At 38.7% G+C, this 24,398-nt stretch overlaps 1 protein-coding gene across 3 annotated transcripts in view; it reads right to left on the bottom strand.

Moving 5' to 3' along the window:
* The window catches only part of CNTNAP2 (contactin associated protein 2), a 1,223,788-nt gene extending 1,210,628 nt beyond the window's left edge, over positions 1 to 13,160 (bottom strand). For all 3 annotated transcript variants that reach the window (XM_049816392.1, XM_049816394.1, XM_049816395.1), the window contains exon 1: positions 12,877 to 13,160. In XM_049816392.1, coding sequence (XP_049672349.1) covers positions 12,877 to 12,973 — 97 coding nt within the window. In that variant the 5' untranslated portion in view covers positions 12,974 to 13,160. The remainder of the gene's footprint in view (positions 1 to 12,876) is intronic.
* Positions 13,161 to 24,398: the final 11,238 nt, after the last annotated feature.

Below are 24,398 nucleotides of genomic sequence, written 5' to 3'. Positions count from 1 at the left end.
TGTTAATATATTCCACTGTGCAATAACAGAAAACTTTTATATTTTGCTAAAATACATTGTGCTTTAAAATGCTATACTTTAAAAAAGAACTGTAGCTCATTATCTACACATATGTCTACACAGGTCTATTCATGATACTTTGCCAGTAACTTGTCAACATTTCCTTATTAGCTTTATCTGCCTTCTTTATTAACAGAAAAAAAAGGTCTGCTTCATGAAGGTTGTCTTCATGAAAGTTTCATTGTCTGGTAATACCTTCCTGCTATTCCAAACAGTTCATATATATTCATATATATGTATGTACACATATATATATGTATATACATGAATTACAGTTAAATAGGACAATTATAAGGTAGACTCCCAGAGAGCTCAAGAAAGCTTTCTGAAGATAATAAAAATGAAGTGCATAGATCTTTGGTGTCAGCCACAAAATTATGTCTGTGTTCATCTACACAAGATATGGCCACAGAAAATAACTTTGTGATCAGTGTTAATCCTCAAAGAGAAGATGACTGATATAAGTGAGGTGCTAAAATATTTCACAGTAGCTGCAATATTTCCTATTGTAAATATATGACTACTGTCATTCAATTAAACGTCTTGGCATGGTTGAATATTAAGAGTTTAATTTACCCAAAAAGAACCTAGACAACTTCAAGTCTTTCAGCTGTAAGGACTATTTCTTTCATCACAAATAGTTTTATATGGAAAAGCGGAAAGATTAATTTCAAAGAGCCACTGGAGATAAATAGCTGGTGTCTGGAATACAACTGAGAAATGTCTAATTAAACCGCACTAAATTCTCATCTCTGATACACTAAAATAACTCGAATGGAACTTTGCCGGAATTCACTGTAATTACTGGCTCTGTACACCAGTATGAGAGAAGGTAAGAGCTATAAAAAGTTTTTGATAATTGTCTACCTGGACTTTGGTAAGGCCTTTGACGCTGTCTCCCATAAGATCCCCACAGAAAAGCTGAGGAAGTATGGCCTGCATGAGCAGACAGTAAAGTGGATTGAACACTGGCTGAACGGCCGGGCCCAGAGAGTGGCACAAAGTCTAGGTGAGGCAGTGCACCTTTGGAGTCACTACTGGGTCCAGTCCTGTTCAACATCTTTGTTAATGACCTGGATGATATGCACTCTCAGCAAGTTTGCTGAGGGCACAAAACTGTGAGGAGTGGCTGATATGCCAGGGGGTTGTGCTGTCATCCAGAGGGACCTCAACAGGCTGAAGAAAGGGCCTGACAGGAACCGGTCAGGCAGTGGGCAGACACTGAAACACAGGAGGTTCCATCTGAACGTCAGTGAAAACTTTTCCACTGTGAGGCTGACCGAGCACTGGCACAGGTTTCCCAGGGAGGTTGTGGAGTATCTCTTTGGAGAGGAAATAGAACCGGGGAGGCTGTTGAATATTTGGAGCCCTCTGGACATGGTCCAGGGCAGCCTCCTCTAGGTGACCCTTCTTGAGCAAGGCAAGATGACCTCCAGCAGTCCCTTACAACCGCAACCATTCTGTGATTCTGTGAATCAGAATCTAACAAATATAGAAAAATTATAAGCACAGGGATATAAGGCTTAATTTAGCTATGCACAGAAAACGTAAGGAAAATAAAAAAGAAAAAGAAAAAAAAGAGCAGGATTTTTGTTGTGTTTGGTTTTTTTAAGAAGAGATATGAGATGAGATGAGGAGCAAAAGGATCTATACAAAAAGACGGCTACATACAAGTGCTGAAATTGCCAACCATGTAGAAAGAACAAAAATATAGTGTTAGGAAAACAAGCAAGACTGCATAGTCAGATCCCAGAGTGGTAACAAAACAATTTACATTCTAATAAAAACTGAAGAAGATGTTAAACAAAAGCTAACAAGGCTAGACAGTTTCAAACCAGCAGGCCAACCTGTATCTGAGAAGGTCTCTGAGCATTGTTATTGCTCATTTTCAGTAACCCTTGGAACAGCAAGGTAATTCCAAAAGACTGAAAGAAAGAACGGGGCGCAGATACTGAAGATGACCTGAGTAACTACAAACCGCTCCAACTAACATTGCTGCTAGACAAAATAATAGAACCTGATTAAGAAAAATTTAATGAAGGTAAATGTAATTAGTGCAAACCAACATGGGTTTATAAAAAATAGATCTTGTCAAAATATCCTGATGTTTTGAAGGTGGGGGTTTTTTTCTGAGGTGACAAATTTGGATCACATAAAATTTGCATATATATGCATTTATATCTGTTTCTGCATACATTGTAATAGTATGCATTTCAAATTCTGAAGACATTTGACTGGCAGTGTATGCTATTTTAACCAAGATACTGAATTATTATAAATATGACATACTAAATATCTCAAAATGTAAATGTAACAAAGGGAATGCGTGGCTTCTAGTGAGAACCAGCAGAAACCTGATTTTCAACCCTTCATTATTTAACATCTTTATTATCTGAACTGCAGAAAAATATATACTCTTTGAAGCTGAAGGTGACTTGAAGTTTACACGTCACAAGCTCGGGACACCTAGGTCAACTGGTAAAAGGAAACATTAGGCATTTTAATATGGACATGTGTAATATCATAAACCAAGGATAAAGAACATAGTTCCAGACTAAGACATTCAATGCTGGGAGGAAATGTGTCAAAAGTGTGACATGTACATTAGTCAGAAAAAGAAGACAAAAGAAACTGTACCCCCTTGATAAATGAGACAGGGCATCTGGTGACAACTGACATGGAGAAGGCTGAAGTACTCAATAACTTTCTTTCCTCCAGTTTTCACTGATAATAGCATTCCCCGCCATCTCTTAAGCCCCTGAATCTCAAGGCAGGCACTAGGGGAATGAAGTCCCATTCATTGGAGGAAAAGATCAGGTTCAAGACCATCTGAGGAACCTGAATATACACAAGTTCATGGGACCTGAGAAGATGCATTCCAGGGTCCTGAGGGAACTGGCAGATGTAGTTGCTAAGCTGCTCTCTATCACATCCGAAAAGTCATGACAGTCAAGCAAAGTCCCCAGTGACTGGAAAAGGGGAAACAATGCACCATTTTTAAAGAGTATAAAAATGAATACCCTGGGAACTACCAAGCAGTCAGCTTCACCTCTGTGCTTGGGAAGATCATGGAACAGATTCTCCCAGAATCCCTGTCTAGACATGTGGATGACAGGGAAGTGATTAGAGACAGCTAGCATGGCTTCACCAAGGACAAATCATGCCTAACTGATCTGGTGGCCTTCTGTGATGGAGTGACTGCATTGGTGGATAAGGTAAGAGCTGGTGATGTAACCTATCTAGACTTCTGCAAGGCCATTGACACGGTCCCACATAACACCCTTGTCTCTAAATTGGAGAGATATGGGTTTGATGAATGGACTGTTACATGGATAAGGATTGGCTGGATAGCAATGCCCAAAGAGTTGTTGTCAATGGCTCAATGTCCAAATGGAGATCCATAATGAGTGGTGTCCCTCAGGTGTCTGTACTGGGACAGGTTCTGTTAAATATCTTTATTAATGACAGACAGTGGGGTTGAGCGCATCCCTTGGCAAGTTTGTGGATTACACCAAGGTGAGTGGTGCAGTTGATATGCCTGTGGGAAAGGATGCCATCCAGAGGGACCTGGACAGGCTTGAGGAGTGGTCCCATATAAACGTCATGAAGTTCAGGTATGAGCTGGCAGTGTGTGCTTGCAGTCCAGAAAGCCAATTGTATCCTGGGCTGTGTAAAAAGAAGCATGGCCAGCAGGTCCAGGGAGGTGATTCTCCTCCTCTACTCTGCTCTCGTGAGACCCCACCTAGAGTACTGTGTTCAGCTCTGGGACCCCCAGCACAAGAAAGACATGGACCTGTTAGAAAAGGTCCAGAAGAGGGCCATAAAAATGGGCAGAGGGCTTCTCCCTTTCATAAATAGAAAGGCTGAGAGAGTTGGGGTTGTTTATCCTAGAGAAGAGAAGGCTCTGGGGATGCCTTTCCATACATAAAGGGGGGCTTACAAGAAAGCTGGACAAAGACTTTTTACCAGGGTGTGTAGTGATGGGATGGGGATAACAGTTTTAAACTAAAAGAGGGTAGATTTAGATTAGACAGAAGGAAGAAATTCTGGAACAAGTTGCCCTGAGAAGCTATGGATGCCCCATACATGGAAGTGTTAAAGGTCAAGCTGGACAGGGCTTTTGAGAAACCTGCTCTAGTGGAAGATGTCCCTGCCCATGGCAGGGGAGTTGGACCAGATGATCTTTAAGGTCCTTCCAACCCAAGTCATTCTGAGGTTCATTGATTCTATGATTCTATGATGTGTAAAGTAGATGAAAGTAGTAACACAAGCTACCATATCAACGTAGCTGGGTTCAGTGCTCCTTTTTGGCCTTATAAGCTATGAATATGTAGCTTTGGGACCATGGTTCACTCACAGCATTCCTTTGATGAAATTTTTTTCCATATGTATAATATATAGGCACTGTACTGACCTAAAGTCTGAAAGTGCATTTTATGCATAAATATAAACAGAGTTAATAAAAGCATTCCTAATAATGATATTCTAATAATTGTTTTTAGAAAAAATTAATCCTAACCTCATTCATAATATCTGATTATCTGATTTAACATGCCAGGATTATGGCACAGCAATTAAGTGGTGAAGGAATTTCAATTGAGTTATTACCTGTGTACCTAGCTTTCACATATGAATGAATTAATCAAGAATCAATGAAGACTATCTCGCTTAGTTTCAGGCTCAGCAAATTACTCAATATGTTGATGAATCAATGAAAATCCAAAAGAAGTCAGTGGAGTCAGTTTATTGCTGGAGGAAAACATAGGGAGAGGGCAGAGAGCAGGGAGTAAGATGATTACTAAAATGAGAAAGAAGGCATGTGAGAAATGGCAAATAAATTAAGAGCAGAAGCAAATGGGTGTGTGGTCCAGTGGTGTGTGGTTTTGGATCTTTAATGGATACCATGTCCTATCTATGGGGAATTCCGCTATCATGTCTAACAGCTTGGCCGGACCAGGGAAAAAGCAGGTAGGACATTCATCATAAAACTGACAGTATGCCCAGTAGCATAATTTTTTTTGGATGTAAAACCAAAGGAAAGCATATTAGAGAGTACAGCTTGCTGAAGCTTGGGAGCAGGTAGCCAGCAGAGCCTGCCCTGTGCAGGATATGCTTCTGACTCCATTTCTCACAGAAGCTCACTCTTCTCCTAATGCAATGCTAATGCTGCGGACAGGGCAAGCTACTCCCTCTGACTCCAATCCTCAGCAGAAGGTAAACATGTTACTGTCATCGTATGGGAGACAACCTCTCTTCAGCACCCCCCACCCTGACTTTTTTCATGGTCCAGAACAATGGCGAGAGGCCATTAGTTTTAATTTTTAATTACATTTTTAAATTATTTTCCTTGTTTTTCATTTTTACTCATCTTTTTAAGGATATTTGAATTTTTATCTGTATTCAGGGAAAAGAAAAGAACATGTACAAGTCCTTTCTATGTCTCATTGACAATCTGGGCAGAGTCTAGAGATCTTTGTAAGGCATCTGTGTTTGGAAATTTGGTCAACAGGGTGTAAATTAAAGATTTTTGGTTTATTGTTTGTTGATTTGGTTTTAATATGTATGGCTTTTCCCCAACCACAGTCTTTCTACTATTCCCATAAATGTAACTGGGAGTAAAATCACATCCCAGTTTAACTGTGTTTCAAACTGTGTTTCAAGAACTTTACACGAGTGACATTTAAACCCAGTATGTAAGACATGAAAACCTAAAATACATTGCAATTCCCTTGCCTGCTTTGTTGCATCCCCTTGCATCAGGCCCATACACTTTTAAGCTTCCATTTGTTATGGCAGTAATTCTTCCTCTTCTTCTCTGGCAAACTTTCCATCACAGACTTTCTGCTATCCCTTATAGAAATGGACCCTTGCAGTCTTATCAGCTCATCTGCTGGTCTTCTTCTGTATTTCTTCCCTCTAAATTCCAGGTGTTCATCGGCTTCACGATAAATATCGGTGTGAGTACACAAGATGATTGAGCAATCAACCAGAGACATAGCCAAGGCTTTATCACTATTTAGGTTACAAAAAAATGGACAGTAGCACACCTCCAGATTTAATGCACAAAATGCTTATTAGGCAGATAATTCCTACACTGTAGAAACAGAGAAAGTAGAGAGAAATGTAGCATGTGCATGGTTGATTTCCCTGAGCAAAGGTTAAAAAATATTAAATGATACAGCAGTTTTACAAAATCAAACAGAATGTTTATGTTATATTTAGACAGATATCCAAACAGTTCATTAAATTTCTACAAGAAAATGTTACTTTCCCTTTAAACTGGGACTTCAAATATTCTAAATAAACAAATAATAAATGTTCATTCTAAAATATCGCATTCGTTTGTGGGATGGAAATCCTTTAGCTAGAACAGTTCAAATGCTTCCTGCTACTAGAAAGTATTTTTAGCTGCTTATTTTATTTACACATTTAAAGTTGTAACCTAACCTGAGTTTTTACTGATACAAATGCAAAACAGGCAACCAAGTTCCTAGGTATGTTGAGTGGATCTTAGTCATTGATTTATTGAAAACATATTTTTGGAGTGTGTACATAGCTGAAAATAAAATATTCAATAAATATTTTAAATGTTGATAAATATTAACATCAATTATGAACTGTAAGTGTAAATAAATCCTTCAGACCTTCAGTGGGCTTAGCATAGCTACTTAAGTTAAATGTCTGAAAGAACCACCTCTACAGGAGACTGTAAAGCCAAAAAATCTCTACTTTTTTGGGCAGAGAAAAGAGGTAAATGTGAAAGTCAACATCCGTTTCTGCTCTGAATTATCAGTTGGTCAAGCTTAAGGAACAAATAGGAAATGGCCAGCTATTACAGCAGTGCATGAATACTGAGACCATGTTTCAGGCAAGAAAGGTCTCAACTTTGTAAAGTTGTTTGTAAAATTGCAGAGCTATCAAAACCTAGATGTGCCCAGGTTCTTTGTAAATGTCAAACATCAGTCTTGGGAATGCTTTTATTATATCTATGGTATCTTCAAAGCTGGAACTGCAAATGGCTCAGAAGAATTGATTACTGATTACTGCAATTTCCTACACCACCAAAGTTAGATTTAACATGTTCTGCAATTAGCTGGTGGTCTCAGATTATCTACCTATGCAATGCCAATAAAGTAGCTGAATAAATGAAGTGTAATACAGATAAAATCAATGTTAGTTCAAAGGCTGAAGTCTGAAGAACCTTTTAATCATTTGTAGTATCTCATACCAATGGACTGAATAATGAACTTCTCGCTGACAAAATCGTAACCACACAGTTCTTAAAAACAGTAGCACAACTTCCGTTTCCTTCAGTGGGAGAAGACTCAAGCTGCCAGACTGCACTCTTTGTCCCACAGGTCTTCCTGATCTTTCAAAGAAGGATCCCATGTTCATGTGGATTTTGGAAATCATGCCCTGATCAAGTTACATTTTTAACACTGCTATAATATTAAATTTATTCTTTAAAATTTTTAAGACTAGCAAAATGAAAAAGACACTCAGAGTATCATCTCATGAAGAAGACTGATGTTGCTTCTTTAACATTTTCTGTCTGAAGTGACGGAAACACATTTGCAAGTTCCTGTACTTTTGTAAGACCGAGCATGATTGGTATTTAGGAAATAATACAGACATGGGCAGCGACACACCTCAAGAATTAACAAGTTATCTTACATTTAACCTATGAGCCAAATTGCTCTGAGATAGATCAACTTCTGCATATGTAGAAAAAGCAAATGTAGAAAACACCCATAGTTTGTGCATAGTTTGTTATTACCCAAAGCATTAAGAGTATTCTGAAGTCATAAATATTGCTATAATTACTAAACATTGAACATGAGATCTGATTTATAAGATTTAGAGATAAGATTTGGAGATAAGCTTTATAAGATTTAGAGATCCAAGTTGAAATTCCTAAAGAACTCCTATAGTAAAACCTACTGTCTGTCACAGATCCATAGTGGTGTGAGTTACCCAAGCAGATCTACAGTTTCTAATGTCTGGTAAATATATTACATAAAAAGAATTTCCTGTCACAACCGCATCAACTGAAATAATCTTTCAAATGTGTTAAAAGTACCTAAGTGAAAAAATTATAGCTAATCAGAAAATATTTCTCAACTCCTTGCAAAAGAAACTGTCAATGTTCTCAGAGACAATTTTTCAATTCATAATCTTTAACTTCACTTTCAAACTTTATTGCAGACTGCACCACTTACTGAAGCACTTTTTGTGTCTTATTCCATATTATTGCACCAGAGTTTAAAAAAATAAATGAACTAAAAACACAAGCAAAGCAAAAAGAACCCAAGCAAAACCCAGTTTTTAAAACATTAATTCAATGACATTTGCAATTGATTCAATGCCCACTGACCACATCAAACTTTGAATCAGACTTTCTGTATATAGATGAATGTCTGCAATCAGGCTGTGTGCAATGTTGCATACACAGAAGTTAAGGACTCTTCGAAACTCTGGCTTTTCAGCACTGACGCAGGCTCTAGCTGCTGTCACCAATTTGGAAATGACAGCAGACTATTTATTACTATTTCATTCACATGTAAGGTGAAGTATTGTTTAGGATAAGCATATTCATTTAAAAAGTCACCCTGAGTAACTCAGTTCAATGTTGTTAAACAATGACCAGTTAACAAACTGTTGTTTGCCTATTGAATGTTAATTTTATTATACAGTGATGTATAGCACCTTAAGTAACATGTACTATTATGTAATGGTGGATGTAAATTTTGGTCTAATTTATAGCTAAAATGTTCTGAAAGAAAAAAAAGAAAGCATATGTTTAATGTTATGAAATTCTATGGTCTTAAAGGAAACTTAGGCCCTCAGTTTAAAAGTTTAGCATATTTGTAAGTGCTTTGGCACCCAGGGGTAAGAAAAGTGATTAAACGTTAAACCTATATGAAAATATTTTTGCATACTTGAAACTAAATTCTGTAGGATCTCTGAGTTTGCATCCAAACAGGACCTAAACTAAGAAATGTTAATCAGATGTAGCAGAAGCACAACTGAAATTGACCAGATTTCACAAAATATCATTATGTTTGAAAAATTTTCTGGAAGAGAACTATTCCCAAATGTAAGTCTAATAGAATATATGATATCCCCATATACCCAACATTCAAGCACTGAACTGGAAGGGTAGATTCTCTAATTCTAAAGAGTCTGGAACTCCTGAAAAGAAGTTTCTTGTACAATGCTTTGCTCTTTCAAAAGGGACATTACACTTTTTTAATACTTTTCTCGCTTACCCAAGCTGTTTAGGAAAGTCTGGGTCCCATGCAGTCAAAGCTAAGAGATGCGTATTTTTGCTTATACGCAAACCATTAATGATTTACTATACCTGCCCCTTTTTTGATTTCTGCATCAATTATTGTAAAATGGGGTTAAATTCCAACTTCAGCAGTGGTATGGTACCTACTGCAAAAGCATCAAAAGTATCAGAACTAGAAGTTTTAATAGTTCTGTACTGATCAGGTTTACATTGCACATAAGCTGACATAACCAAAAATAAAACCTACCTGTAAAAGACAATTACTTTTTAAGTCAGTTGCTTTCATAGAGAAGCAGATGATCTATGATGAATGCCTATAACATTCTCATTAAGATGACAAGGTCGATGCTTTATGTGTTTTTTAATAAGAACACAAGTGAAAGTTAGTCTGCCCATAGTCATATTCTTATCATTCCATCTTTAAGCCATGTAAAAGACTACAAAGCATGAAATTTGTATTTTCTGTGCTACTTTTTATCTTGTGATGACCTCTCCTGGTTGAGCTGTTCATTAGCCTTGATTCCAGAAGTTAAGGTTGTTTTGATCCCTCTACGCTTATTTTTTTTTTTTTTTTTTTTTTTTTTGTAAAAAGGAGGAATATGAAGAATTTATTGCCAAGGTATGAAAAACATGACTATGAATAAAATTTACAGTAAGATCTGAGTATTATTAGTGTGTGTGATACTGAATCATGGTGTATGTTTATTGTACTACAAGATGGGCTTTCAACACCCACTTCATCTTGAGATAAAACCAAATGAGATTCAAAGCTTTCAACATGATCACTTCCGAATCAGTATTACTGAGAGACATAATTCTAATGACAGAGATAGATTTCCTCACTTTGCAAACAAACATTTGAGATGCAATATATTCACACAAATGACGTCCAATTCTATTCTTTCTGAAAACGGTATTTTTTTAATATGTCAGCACAAGCAGACTGTAAGAAAATATTGAATAGCAAGCTCTTATATAGGGATTCGTAATTCACTGTACACCATGAATCTTGGATACTTCCTAAAAATATGGTAAAGAATAAATTTGCTGTTGTTACTTACTTCAAAGTCAAAACATAAAGTAGTAATGGAGGTGAAAATAAAAATGTGGTTGGAAATCAGTTTTACATCAAAGTTGCATTTCACACAATTTTTAGTGCTTTCAGAAGCATTCTGAATATGATGTTCAAAATAAACTGATGAGGGGGAAAAAAAAAAAAAAAAAAAAAAAGATATAAAAAACTAAGTGCATTCTCTTGTCAAAGAAGAACAAAATTCCCCAATGCCATTCACAATCAGTTGCATACAAAGTGACAAACTATCCCAGAAAATACAGCACAGTGACCAGTTTGTACATCAAAGCGTGCAACAGAATAACCAGTTAAGTGGTGCACCAAAACACTGTGACACAGCACTTGAGTTCCTATTGTGGTACCACTTCCCAAGCACCCATACATCTTTACAAGAATTTTAAGCATGTACTGCAATGTGAACACTCCTTTTGTAATTTTAAGGCTGACGTGTACTTCTAGATATATTTCTGTTTCCAGTAAACAAATCTAACTCCATTTCACTTTCAGAAGTGAGCCAGAAATGAAACGCTATACACTACATAAGGCATGTAGTGTATAAGCCCTTGGAGGGTAAATTAATATAAAGAAATCTTTCAATATCTGAAAAACAAAATTGTCAAGATGGGAATGTATATGAGTAAATTGTAATTAAGATTATATATAACCTTTATTAATGGACTTTCTGGTTATAGTGATGTTAATACAACCATTAACTTCTCAACTAACTTCTTTCAAAAGTTAAAGATTTGTTTGTGGAAACAAATTATCTGGGTAATCAGATAACCCACTGTAGGTCATTTTCAAGTTAAACTACAGCCATTAGTTACTGAATAACAAAAAAAAAAAAAAAAAAAAAAAAAAAAAAAAAATCCTATTATAGAAAAGCAGTATAGGGAACTTTGTTTTCCAAGAACAGATTTCTGACAACCTAAACAATAAATCTTTTTTTTCTCCTGTATATTCCTGTTATGCAGAGCCTGAGAGATGGCCATGAAGAAATAATATTCAGAAGAAAAATTAGATAGCCAGTGAAAACTAAGCTGTAAACCTCAGGATCAATATTTCTCCTAAATCAAAGGTAGAAAAATAACTGAACATCCTACAGCCTCTGAGACCTAGATACAATGCAGACACTGCTGTACATTTTCTGTTGACACACAAATAAATGACTAAGTGTAACCAAATCCTGGAACAATAACATTGTTTTATTTTTCAATAGGTATCACATGATAACAGATAGAAACCCACTGAGAAAGCATAGCAGTGCTCCAGTTGTCTAATCATTGCATTGTTCATTCCTGCTCCCAAGGAAACAAATAAATAAATTTAATGATCCTCATAGATCTCTATGCAGTATATACATTACATTCTAAGACAATTCCCTGCTTGGTCAGTAGAATCAGCCCCTATTCACACACACACAATCCCAACACATCTATCTGTATAACATCTTAGGACATGTCTTTCCTCTATGAACAGCAGAGGAAGTCAACAGCAGTTTCTATTTTTGACGATTCTATAAAAATGCACTGCTTCATTTCAGTATGCATTTCAAAAATACTTTGCAAATGGCAAATGCTTTACATGGTCTGACGATAAATAACTAAATACTTAACACTGACATCTACCTGCAAATGTTTTGCTGGAAACTACAGCTCAGTGCAATGTTAAAGATTTGACCTAACACCCATTGAAATCAATGAGTATGCTGTGATTTTTACACTGATAGCAGAATTGGGTCCTGTATAGGTGTTCTGCACTCCTCCGGTCTAAAGTTCAGCATTTCAGCAGATGCTTGATCATTTCTCTACTATTCCTACCTTCCTAGAGGGGCAATTCTTGGTCTCCTCTAAAATACCTTTGCTCATTTTATTATGGCAACCAAAACTTCACTCTCAAGAAATGCTGTCCTGGCTCAGTTCCTTCTCATCAACTTCCCATCATTCTTTCCTCTTCAAATGAGACAAAATTTTCTCTTGCTGCTCCTTGATAAAGCACTAGTTATGGAAACTGCTCACATCTCCTCTTTTCCCTCACACAACTGTGGAAGTGAGGTACTTCCAAATGCAAATTGCATACCTTCTGAAGAAGGTGGGAAAAACCAAAACAAACTAACCAACCAACCAAAAACTACCCCCAAACTTTGAACAGCTTCTGTCTGATTCCTTTCCCCCTCTGACTCCATTGCAGAAACAAGACTACATCACAGAGCAGGTCTTTCAACTTTCCACACCAGCTACCACAGAAATCATCTACACTAAGGAAGATCTGATGGGGAGCACTGCGAACAGTATCAAACCTCAGTGCACACATCCACATACAAATACACAGAAAATCAAACACAAGATTTACCAGCAGAGAAAAAACAATCAACCTCCCAGAGTTGTGGGAATTCCCCTCTCGCTTATTGCAGAGCTGAAATTGTGCATGCTTCTTAGAAAAGGGTACTTACGAGATGCAGGCAGAGCAGTCCTGGCTCTGCAGCTAATGCTGCTGAAAATCCAGAGGAAGAGAGCTGCCCTGCAGCCAGCTCGGGTAACCACAACCATCCTTCACGTCCTGGCTCCCTGTACTCCAAATGCCAGCCGCAGAAGACCTGCTTTTCTCCACTTTGGCCCCTTCTCTCTCTCTCCTTTTCTTTCTCTGAGGAGGAGGCGAGGAGGTAAAGGGGGCAGGGCTTTACCTTGGGGTAGCAGCCAACCCCCCTCTTCGTCTGCTATCTCTGGGTTTGCAGCAGCAGGATAAGTCCCGGTACTTTTCTTTCCCTTATTTCTCTGTGTGTGTGTCTGTGCCTGCTTCTCAGAGGAAGGGGGGGGGGGGGGGGGGGGAGCCACGAAGTATCAAATAACAAGGATCGTAGAAGAGAAAAAGAAAAATTAAAAGAGCAATCCCCAAAAAGACGCGGGGGGGGGGGGGGGGGTGGGAGGGAAAGGGAGATGGAGATGAAGGGAAGGGAGAAAGGCGGAAAAAGCTGTTGGTGCTGCTAATGCTGCTGTTGATGCTACCACTGCAGCTGAGCCCTTCTTCCTGCACAGAGCAGCGCTGCTGAGAGAAGCTAGCAATAACCTCCCAGCTCAGATATATATACACAGTGTACACGCACACACAACCGGGGAGCCAAACACACACTCACACAGGAGCAGGGAGAGGGGAGAGGGAGGGAGAGACACTCCCGCAGCAGAGAAGCGAGCTCAGAGCCTCTCTCCTCATGTATTCATCATATTCCAGCGGGAGGGAGGGAACGCTGCCACCAGCAGCAGCAACTTCCCCCTACCTCCCCCCTCCCCCCCCCCCCCCAAAAAAAAAACACCCAACAAACAGAAGCAGAAGGGAAAATCCTCTCCCTAGCGCTCCCCTCCCCTTCCCTCCGCTTCCTCCAGCTCCTCCCTCTTCCTCTGCGCCCCTCCGGCCTCCCGGACCCTGCTCGTCCTCCCTCGCCTGGTTCAGAGCCAGAGCCGGGGGGCGGCGGCGGGGATCGGGGCCGGGGCCTGGGCCGGGGCGGGGGCGGGGGCGGGGGCCGGGACCGATCGGCGGGGAGGCCGCGCCGATGCCGCTGTCCGCGGTGCTGACGCCGGGCGCGGAGGCTCGGGGCGGCGCAGGGCGGCGCGGCGCGGCGCGGCGCTCGGCGCCCCCGCCCGCCCCCGGGGCGCGGCGGCAGCCCCCGCGGCCGGCTCCGGCCTCCCTCCCCGCCGCTCCCCCGCACGCCGAGATGGTAGCGGCTCCCCGAGCTCCAGCCTGCCGGGATGGGAGCCAGGCGGCCAGCAGGCAAGTCCTCCGAGCGGTCCTGGTTCTGGGCGGGGGGGTGAGCGCCATCCCGCCTGCAGAGAGCTGGGGCTGCGGGAGCCGCTAATGCAGATGTTTTCATTCGGTAATTAATTCTCATTCCGAGAGCGAGCCAGGAAGCAAGCTGCATTAAAATATCGTTACGGCTTTCACCTACAAGAGATGTCTGAGGCAGCCTGGCCGTAGCCTAGCCTTATGGTTTAGGGATTTCAAGAGTCTGACTGCTCTTTTCCATCCCTTTCCATCCCTCCTGCCATTGCCCTTAAACAGACCAAGCCAAAAGTTATTGCTCGCCAGATACGGTAGAATAATGAGGGTGGGGAGTTATTCATGGATTGTTTATTCTACAATCAATGAGGCAAAGGAAAATGAAAACAATTATTTCTCAGGTGTTGTATAGAGATGGCTGAGAAATGGAGAGGTAGAATTTCTTTAGAGGAGCCCCAAAGCAGGGATAAATTATTTTCAGTGATAAATTATTTTCAGTGACTAACACACATGCTTCTAACAAGTATCTGCTGTTACTTAGTGAGTGCGATGAAGTGGTTAAGACTGTAGGTAAGATGAGATTTTCAGAAAGGCCTTGGGATATTAGGATCCTCAGTCCTATTGCCTTTCAGAGGGAGTACAGTGCCTATCTTTTAGGTCACTTTGAAAACTCATCCATACGTAATATGTGATATCCCAGGAGAGCTGTGGCCTAGAGGTTTGAGCACAGCACAGGACAAAAGCTTAAGTGCCAGTCCTGGGAAAAAGTGTTTCTGTATTCTTGTCCAACTGCTATAATTTTTCCTCCTTGAACCTTTCCCTCCCTTGCATTATCCATATCGAGTATTAATACATTCATATTTTAAATGCTTTCATAGAAGTAATGCCAATATGTCTGTAGCAAATGTGGAATGAAAAAGTGCACCATGAATGCTAAGTGTCATTATACTTATCTCTGGTTTTGAAAGAATAAATATTCCCAATAGAGACTTTGTTACCTCTTCTCTGCAGCATCCTCAGCCCTCTGCCGTGCCCTCCCCATTCCTTATACCCACAGACACTTCTTGGTGTTCAGTAATCATCAGGATATGTGAGGGGTTTGGGAATTAACTAAGAACCAAATATTAATTAGTGCCATTAAACTAGTTCAAAATTGCCTCTTTCCATAAATTCTTTCTTGTTAACATCTTCTCTTCTCTGCCTGCTCTATATCACACAATTTTTCAAATTTGTAAACCTACATTTTCTGTTCTTTAGCTAAAGCAGAAGCCATAGTGCTGATATACTATCAGAAACTGTCTGCATATATTCAAGGAAAAAAGAAAAACTTCTGACTATGACAAGCAAAAAATCCTACTGCTTTCGTTCTGAGATGTTGCAACCCTTTCGGTATTCATTGGCCTTTATTATTCACCTGTGTACGTAATAAGCAGCTTCTCTGACTAAGTATTTAAAAGCTCAGCAGACCATTTTGCAAAATAAATTTCTGCTTTTTAAGGTCCTTCCAACAAGCACAACAAAAGCAATATACTTGCACAACACCCATTTATTCTTTTATACATATATACCTGCATATCACCCATTTCATGAAGTCCTCCACTGGACAAAAATATGACTTGATTTGAGTTGTTCAAAATTTGCCCTTCTTTAGCATATGCTAATTGGGGTTTTCAAAAACATACTCTAATTGCTTACAAGTAGGCACGCATTTAAAAAATAGTTATAAAGGATAAGACAAGTAATTCAAATCAGGAAGATTCAGCAGGTTGATTGATGAATATTTCAATAATTGAGATAGTAGAAAGTTTCCTTGTGGTTTGAGACGGAAGAAATGGCACAGATTATTGCATTTTTCCCCACCTCAGAACAGGATCAGTCCTTAAAAACTACATAAAATATTTAAACTATGTAGCAACAGCAATGAGTTGTGCAAGGGTAATGCAATTATTTTTAATATAACCACAACTGGGGCCTGCAAAATCATTAACTTTGACTGATTCTGTCACACAAAAATCATTATAAAGCTCTTCAGGCATTTTTTGGTCCTATAAAATAAGCTAACCATCATATATACACTCTTTTTTTTTTTCCTTCCTGGAGGATGTTTTGAAATATTACTTTACATGATTCAACAAATCCAAGTTGAATATATTAACCTTTGAAATGAAAACATGGTCAAATTGTGTTAGGGCACAATATGAAGTTTGTAGACACCTCTCTCTTCTACTCTTCCTTCTAACCTTTCACTTTCAGAATGTAAATGTGAGGACGTTCCTAAGCAAGCAGTGAGACACTCCTGCAGTCTGAGCAGGGCAACTGCAAGCTTTAGCACCCCTATCCTGCAGCTGGCAAGTGCTGCAACTTGAGTCAACAGGGACCTGTACTCCACACACGATAGATTAGGAAAGTGTCCTGGCAGACTGTGACAGACACACCAGCCAAGATGTGCAGAAGGAGGGTCTTCCAGCAAAGCTGCTTCCATAAGAAAATTAATCCTTCCTTATTTTTCAAATCAACACTCCCAAAGCCTTAAAAGCTGGGGAGATATCTCAGTCTACTGGTGAAACCTCCCTGGCAATTAGTAAGACACTAAAGTGTTAAAAGACTCTAGTTACTACAGCTGCACAGAAATTTTATTGAGCTTAATGGAAATTATACACACATATTGATGAATGAATAGATCATTCTGAATTTACTAGGGCTGTCAAGCATTGTCTGCTAAATGGAATTCATCCTGGACAGAGCTATATTTACAGTATGTGAATGTCAAGAAGAAAAACACAATGTCAGAAAGCTAGAAAGGGTAATTAAGAATTTCAAACACTGGTGGGACCAAATGGCATCCAATAAAGTGATCAGCTGAGGCCACAGAAGAAAACGAGCCAAGCTGAAAAAGAACCGGAAACTTCTGAATTAATATTGAAAAGTAAAAGCCATGCTTCTTCGTTGCTACCAAACTACCATTTTAACATAGATTTTTCCTTTTTTGTACTTTTGGTTGCCAAGGACCCTTGCATGGCAGAGCTCTAAAAATTATCCATAGCAGAATTTCCATCCACGTCTCTAGGATAGTAGATATGAGGACTTCACACAGGAAAGATAGATGCAATGTATTTCAAATTATGACCAAACAAGATTTATGATTTTATGCATAGAATTAAATGGCCATATAATGGACAGCTCTATTACTAAGGGAAGTCTTGGGTTTATCAAAAACAACATGGGGTTTTCTACTGGGACTGTATAAACAAGTGTCTTTCTCTGAGGACGAAAGAGGGCACATGAAAATTGTGATCATCTGCCTGGAAGACACTGTAAAGACCTGAAAAAGAATTTTATTTTCTAGAAATGTAAGGAAAGAAAGTCTTTCCTAACCTTCCTAAGGTAGCTAAAAAGGAATATGAGGATGCTTTGGCAGAGAAGAGCCATTATCATCTTCTCGCTTCATGCAGCTAAAAATATAGCATTATAGTTTGAAGTGAATGCATTTTGTCTTGACCATCATTTTCTTGTCGTAGTTGTACTAAAACAAACAAGCAAATAAAAAACTGAAAATGTGTATATAGGTAATCATAGCAAAATATGGTTCTTATTCTTTCTTTACATGCTTCATAACAAAGGTGGTTTTAAAAAAGGAATGTTAAACTCTCAAAAAGCCTAGTATGTCACTATTAAAAATTATGACCCCAGACTGTCATTCATACAGACCTCAAAAGAAATTGAAGATGTTCAGAAGTTTTCAGCTCCATGTCCCTACATCTTCTGTACTCTAAACGTGCTCAAGACAACATCTACCTTCAGAAATTTCTTTTGGGATATCTTGGTCTCTATCAATCCACACTTCATAATGAAAGATTTTGACAAGCAAAACAAATAAAAAATCATGCCATACGTATGTCTCAGACATGTACTAGACTTGAATCTGCATTTTATAGATGTACAAATGGAACTGAATTCCATTCTTATTCCGCATCCTGACTAAAACAACCAAAAAGAAATGGTGGTTACCTGTCAGAAATGCAATTGTTTTACACTAATCACCAGTCTTATTTTGAGCTCATTTCCAGTTTAATGCTCCTTGAAGAAATGGAAGAATCCGATTATTTACAAATATAATTTAATTACTGCTCATACACTTGAACAGTCCAAAATAATTGTATCCTCCAAGACACTTCATGTCTTTCTTTTTCTTCTGAATTTGACTTCAAACCCCACCTTAAGCCTGTTTCCCTCCTCCTCTCATTTAAGAACCACTTGTTAATTTATTTGGATGGTTTTTATATTGCCAAATAATTTTGCATTCCTACTATCCCTAAAGTCTATTAATGAAAAAATGAAACAACATTTGAGAATCACTGAGACAAATTATTTTAATGTGGTATCTATTTTATTATTCTTTTCATCCAAGCTGGAAATGTTATACCCATGAACATAGCTATTTTGAGAAATTGACTGTTTTAGGGACTATACAGAGCAACCTGCGTCTGCTACTAATGCAACCAGCCCAGCTGGAAGCTCAACTGGATCTTATATGTCATGTGCATAAAATATGCAGGATGAGATTTTCTTTGCACAAGAAGTAGAGGATGGGGACAGTAAGCCATCTGAATACAGTGGTCATTTGACGATTTTGCCAAATTTATCACCTGAGAAGATTGCACTGAAAAACACCTAGACAATTTTTAAAACATTGATTAAGTCCTTGAAAGACTGACCCCTTGATGAATCTATTTCATTCTGGAATAAAGGCCAGCATTTTTGACTCTTTAACCTTAAAAGTTTTCTTTCTCTCAGTTTACTTATTATTATTTTAGATCACATAGGCTCCTCTCTCTTAGTAATGTTATATATCACTATTATCAATAGCAATAATATTTTATGTTGACTTTTTATATATTATTTAGATTTTGCTAAATGGCAAATACATCAAATGGTATTTTCTAGATCCTAGTCTTGTCTTGCATGCTTTGGATGGGTAAGGTGGAATCTTAGTACTACTGAAACCAGAGAAAGTTTTGCTATCGATCAAATAGGAATAGGATTTTATCCCTTATATTTATACCTATGACATATGAGGAAGTCCCATCCGTACAAAGAGACAGACACTGTGCATCTGTTAAGTGTAAAATATAACACTGAAGATGTTAATTATTTTCCAAGCATCTACATTAAACTTGCATTGTATTTAAGTATCAACATATATAACAGATTTCACTGAGAATGTATTTTAAAAATACTTTTAAATGTACATTTAAAATACCGCGCTGAAATAGTCTTTTTTTAATTCAGTTTATATTCATTCATGGATACACAGGAGAAGGTCTATGTTGAAAAAAATGTACACAAAGTGAATTATAGTAATATTATGAAAAGCTATTGCAATTATGTTGGAAATATTTCTAGTCACCTTTAAAAGGGAAATTGAAATCAATCTGGAACATTTCCTTCTGCTATTTGGGGGTGGGGGGAAGCATCCTTTCACTAATGCACAGACTGCAAGGAAAACACTACAGAAGAGACTATCATTTATGCCTGGATGAGGACATTCCATGTGACTTGAAGTCTTTTGCAAGACAAGTACATAGCAACACCTTGGTGAATACAGTAAATACTTCCATGACAAAGTAATATTAGGGAAAAATTGATGTATTCTTAGCATTATTTTATGCAAATTAGCAGCTGGAAACACAGAAAAAAGCTAGCACTATCTGACAAGATTTCTTTCTTTAAACTGACAGTGATCTACAACCCTCATCTTGGGAATTTCTTTGGTAAAGGTTTTGGAATAATTCACAACTGGTAGCTTTAAACCACTGCTTTACGTTAAATAATTTGTGCTATTGAGGATACAGCCTCATTATCTACTCAATACTTATTTAACAGATTGGAAGAGGTTAGCAGAGTAATGCACTAAAGTTACTGAAGCATTTAAGCATTCTGAGTAAATATATATTTGCCTCCCTGTTATATTGTCCACATCATTCAGTCTCAATTACCACACTAATAAACCATAGTTATCTTCATCTCCTACTACAGATAGCATATGGATACATGACAATAAAAGTACTTTAAAATACTACCATTTACTCTATCTTATAATATTAGGAGTATCCAGAGTCCTCTTGAATCATGTTATAAATTCTTTCATACAACTGATTGTGGCAAGGCACTTGGTGTTACAGTTAAATGTGAAGCTCCAGTAATTCTCCATTATGACTCCAGGACTGCCTTTTATTAAGTGTCTACAGTGCACCTAAGTACAGAGCCGGGTGTCAATCATGACTGGAGCTTCTGCATACTACCTGAATATGATTACACTTAAAAGATAAATACGTATTGTTTTGCCTGTCTGCAACCTGCCTGTCAGATAATTTCCTATGCATCTTCTGTGTTTCTCTTTTTTTTTTTTTTTTTTTTTTTTTTTTTTTTCTTTTCTGCTAGGCTTCTGATTTCTAATAAAGCAGCCTGGCATTAAGAGCACCAACTGTACGAAGATTGGCAACCTGGCAACTTTTTTTTTTTTTAAAATTGAAAGCATTAGATGAGCTTTATGCTAACTTTAGGAAGTCACTTGCCATGGTTATGCACACATAGTAACTGCTTGGGCTTCAGTGGAGTTCCTCAGCTGCGTAAGAGCTCCAGCCGAGCCTGACCAGATCAGATCAGCTCACAGCTCACAGTTACTGGAGTTACTGTATCACATGCCTCAAAGAATGTTCCCATCCACCAGCTGGAGGTTTTCATTAAGGTCAGTAACCCTCCTACTACTTTAAACAGAAAAATAGACAGTACAGGTTTTTGGTGAACTAAGGAGATTGAGTGCTGACTGGTATGGTGGTCTGAAAACCACTATTTATTTTATTGTCATATTGATATAAATTCTATGCTGTTGTAGTTATATCCTGAAAAAGAGGCTGCTTATTCATTCCTTGTTCAGAGTAGTCCCACTGCAGTTAGTCTGATGTTCTTTCCGGGGAAGCAGTCAGCAGGCTGTAGTAGCAGATAACAGAATCATACATGCGTGTACATCAAAAGTGCACACGCAAATATTGTGAGCACAGGTGATTGCTCTTGACACCTAGGTAGCCATTTTGAAAGTAAGGATGAAACTGAGAATGAAATTACTTCTTTCCATAGAATCAGGAAAAAATTGAGTAGGAGTAACAAGGGAATGAAATCAAAGTACAAATTGTAGGGCTGCACCGTGATCTTTTTCGCCATTCTTCCTTCTGCACTGACGTACCAAAAGCAAACAAGAAGCCTTGATAGGAGGCTGTGATGGACAGGCATTTTGTCTTAAACGGACAGACATTTTTGCCTTAAACATTTCTTGGTGCAATGGGTGTGAGCTTCGTTGCAAGGTTTCCGGTCCTGCAGAGTCTAGACTAAAACCCACAGCATGGTTTTAGTCCCTGCGGTCTGCCTGCAGGGGCAAGACTAAAACCCACAGCAACAGTTTTAGTCCCTGAGATCTGCCTGCCGAGGCAGGAGTGAATGCCTATGCATCATCCTGTGGTTTTGGTGTCTGCAAGCCACTATCTGTGCATGTGCAAGGATTCTAGGGCGATGACCTCGGGGAGCATATCATCTGGTACAACCCCGAAATCATCTGATACACCCCGAAATTGTCCCCCCTGTGACCACGCGGGACGCACTGAGCCTCCACAGAACCAGACCACACCTACCCTTGCCTTGCATCACACCCACCATGCATAAGTATGAAGTTTCTTGGAACCAGGCAGAGACTTTGGAACTTGGACTGTATAAAAATGGTACCATCAAAAGCTCCGTGTGAACCCTACTACCGAAGACTCGAGGAACACGCACCCACCACTGAAGAATTGAAGACTGAGGACCAACAAGACGCCATGGATCCATGGTGGTGGCTATTCCTGCAACTCTATCCCAAATGGTTGCTTGATTTCTGCCTTTTTATTCTATTCTATCCTATTACTACCATTTTCTACTTTTCACAATAAAAGCTATTCTGGGTGTACGGCATTTGACCTCATTTGTGTCTTAATCTCGCTCTTGGGGTCATATCAAAACCTCCCCAACATTGGATTGGGACAGAGGTACACAATGTGAGGAGCTCTCTGATGTATGAACGTTGCATCTTAATGACATGCAGCCTCTCATCAGATTTGGTAGTACAGAGGCCTTTCATAAAGACCACTTCAGCCTAATTTATAAGGAGCCGTGTTCTGGTTTTAACATTATAAGATTTTAATCTGTACATTGCAAAACAGCCTGGGTTTATTACCTGGAGTTAGGAAACATCTAATCTAAGATGTGATTTTTAAGTCTTCTCTGCAATCAATAGTTCAACGCAATGAACTATCACATGCCCTGCTACACAATAGTATGAGAGGTGCAGCTAGACTGTTGGTACACAGGTGAAACTAAGAGAGATGGTAATAACCCTTTATGTGATGACTCTTGCAACAACCACCACAATGCACTCTGAGTTTGCCATCCAGTCTGTTGTCACATGAAAAACTTTTTGTGCATGTTTCCTCTAGTCTGGAGAATAGAAAGCTCCCTAACTGAGGAAGGAGGATTCTAGAAGAATCCAAAAAGCAACCTGAAATGAGACACTACAGAACTGTGAAGGAGCCTGTGGGTAAGCTGCCTTATTTACATGTCAAGGGCTTCAACACCAGCCCACCATACTGTTCCATTATCTCTTGGAGAGCAGAATATATACGTGTATGTCTCACGCACTCTTAGAGACAAATACATAATGTTATGTAACTATTTAATGTCATGTCCATATAAAGTCAAATACAAATATCTATTATAGAATGACAAGCTTATTATTAAAATACATTCTGGATAATCTTCATCTATAAGAAAACAAGACTAGAAGAGGCCACTCAAGTCATATCAGTTGCCCAGATTTATCTTCCAAGATAAAGTCCCTTTTCTTCTCAAGCACAAATCCTTTTCACAATATTTATGAAACACAGGGTGACTTGGAGATACTTTGTGTGAGGTGTGGCCACATAAAAATCACTTAGCTTTCAGACCCTTTTCAGCTTTTTTGAAAGTATCAGACATGAAAAAATACATAAAGAAGTCACATTAGGCAGACCAAAGTCCTACTACTACAATAGTGCATGAGCTTTTAGCTGTAAATGCATTGGTAATAAAAGGTGCTTAGAGTACTGTATGTTACTCACTGCAATATGGCATGTAATGAATGAATACTAATTTATTCTCCACAGCATCTAAGGATTTCAAAGCAATATACAAATATTGAATTAAGTTTCCCAAAGAGGTAAGTAAATATTATATCCATGTATAGAACAAGCACAGGAATCTAGGCACAGTGTCCAAAATCACCCATATTCCAACTGCTGTAAACAAGATTCACTGGCTCTGAGACCAAAATCAAAATTTTAAAGCCAGACAGACAAATCAGCAAAAGCTATGCCTCTTGGCCTATAGGGCAAGTTGCCCTATTAGGTCAAGTGAACTGAAAGTGCTCCATTAGTACTTGGATGGAGACGGCAAAGAGTATGAGAGAGTATGAAAGATTTAATCATCAGAAATGCACTCAAAGAGGAAAAGGCAGAAGAACCTAAGTGAAAAGTACTTTAAAAGGAATGAAAGGAACACGATGACTGTAGCTAACAAGCTAATGCCTTTTGCTACCCATAAAGAAAATCTGATAGAGCTATAGGTGAACTAGATGAAACTAGTAGTAGAAATGTTCATAATTTACAGAGTACACACATTTTTGTTGTGCATCACTCAAAAGTGATACCGTGCTATCTTGTAGAAATTTCTGCATTTTGTAGGAACAATTTGAGAGCAGAGAGGTATTTAATAGCACCACTTGTCACTTTCGAACAGTGAAAGATCTTCAGTAACCCAGTCAAAAACCTTGAAATGTGTTGAAGTCTATATGGCTGTACTCTGTGCAAAAGAGAGATGAAGAGCAGGCTATTTCATTTCCACTTTAAAAAGACCTTGAATCTCTCTGGTAAACATTGACAACCAAAAAGAATGCAATCTCTTTAACAACCAAAAGGAATGCAAACTAATTATAAGTGCTGCTGTGATAAAAGCACTGAGTCCTTCTGTGTTTCCAACTTCATGATGAAGTAAGGCCTCATTGTTCTACCCACGGACGTGCCTGCCAACGTGGGAGAACTTTAGATGCAAACAAAAGACTGAAAGACTATTCTCCACTCACCC

Source organism: Accipiter gentilis, chromosome 14 (assembly GCF_929443795.1).
Source record: "Accipiter gentilis chromosome 14, bAccGen1.1, whole genome shotgun sequence".
In the NCBI taxonomy this organism is placed as follows: domain Eukaryota; kingdom Metazoa; phylum Chordata; class Aves; order Accipitriformes; family Accipitridae; genus Astur; species Astur gentilis.
This window is presented reverse-complemented; position numbering and strand designations above follow the sequence as displayed.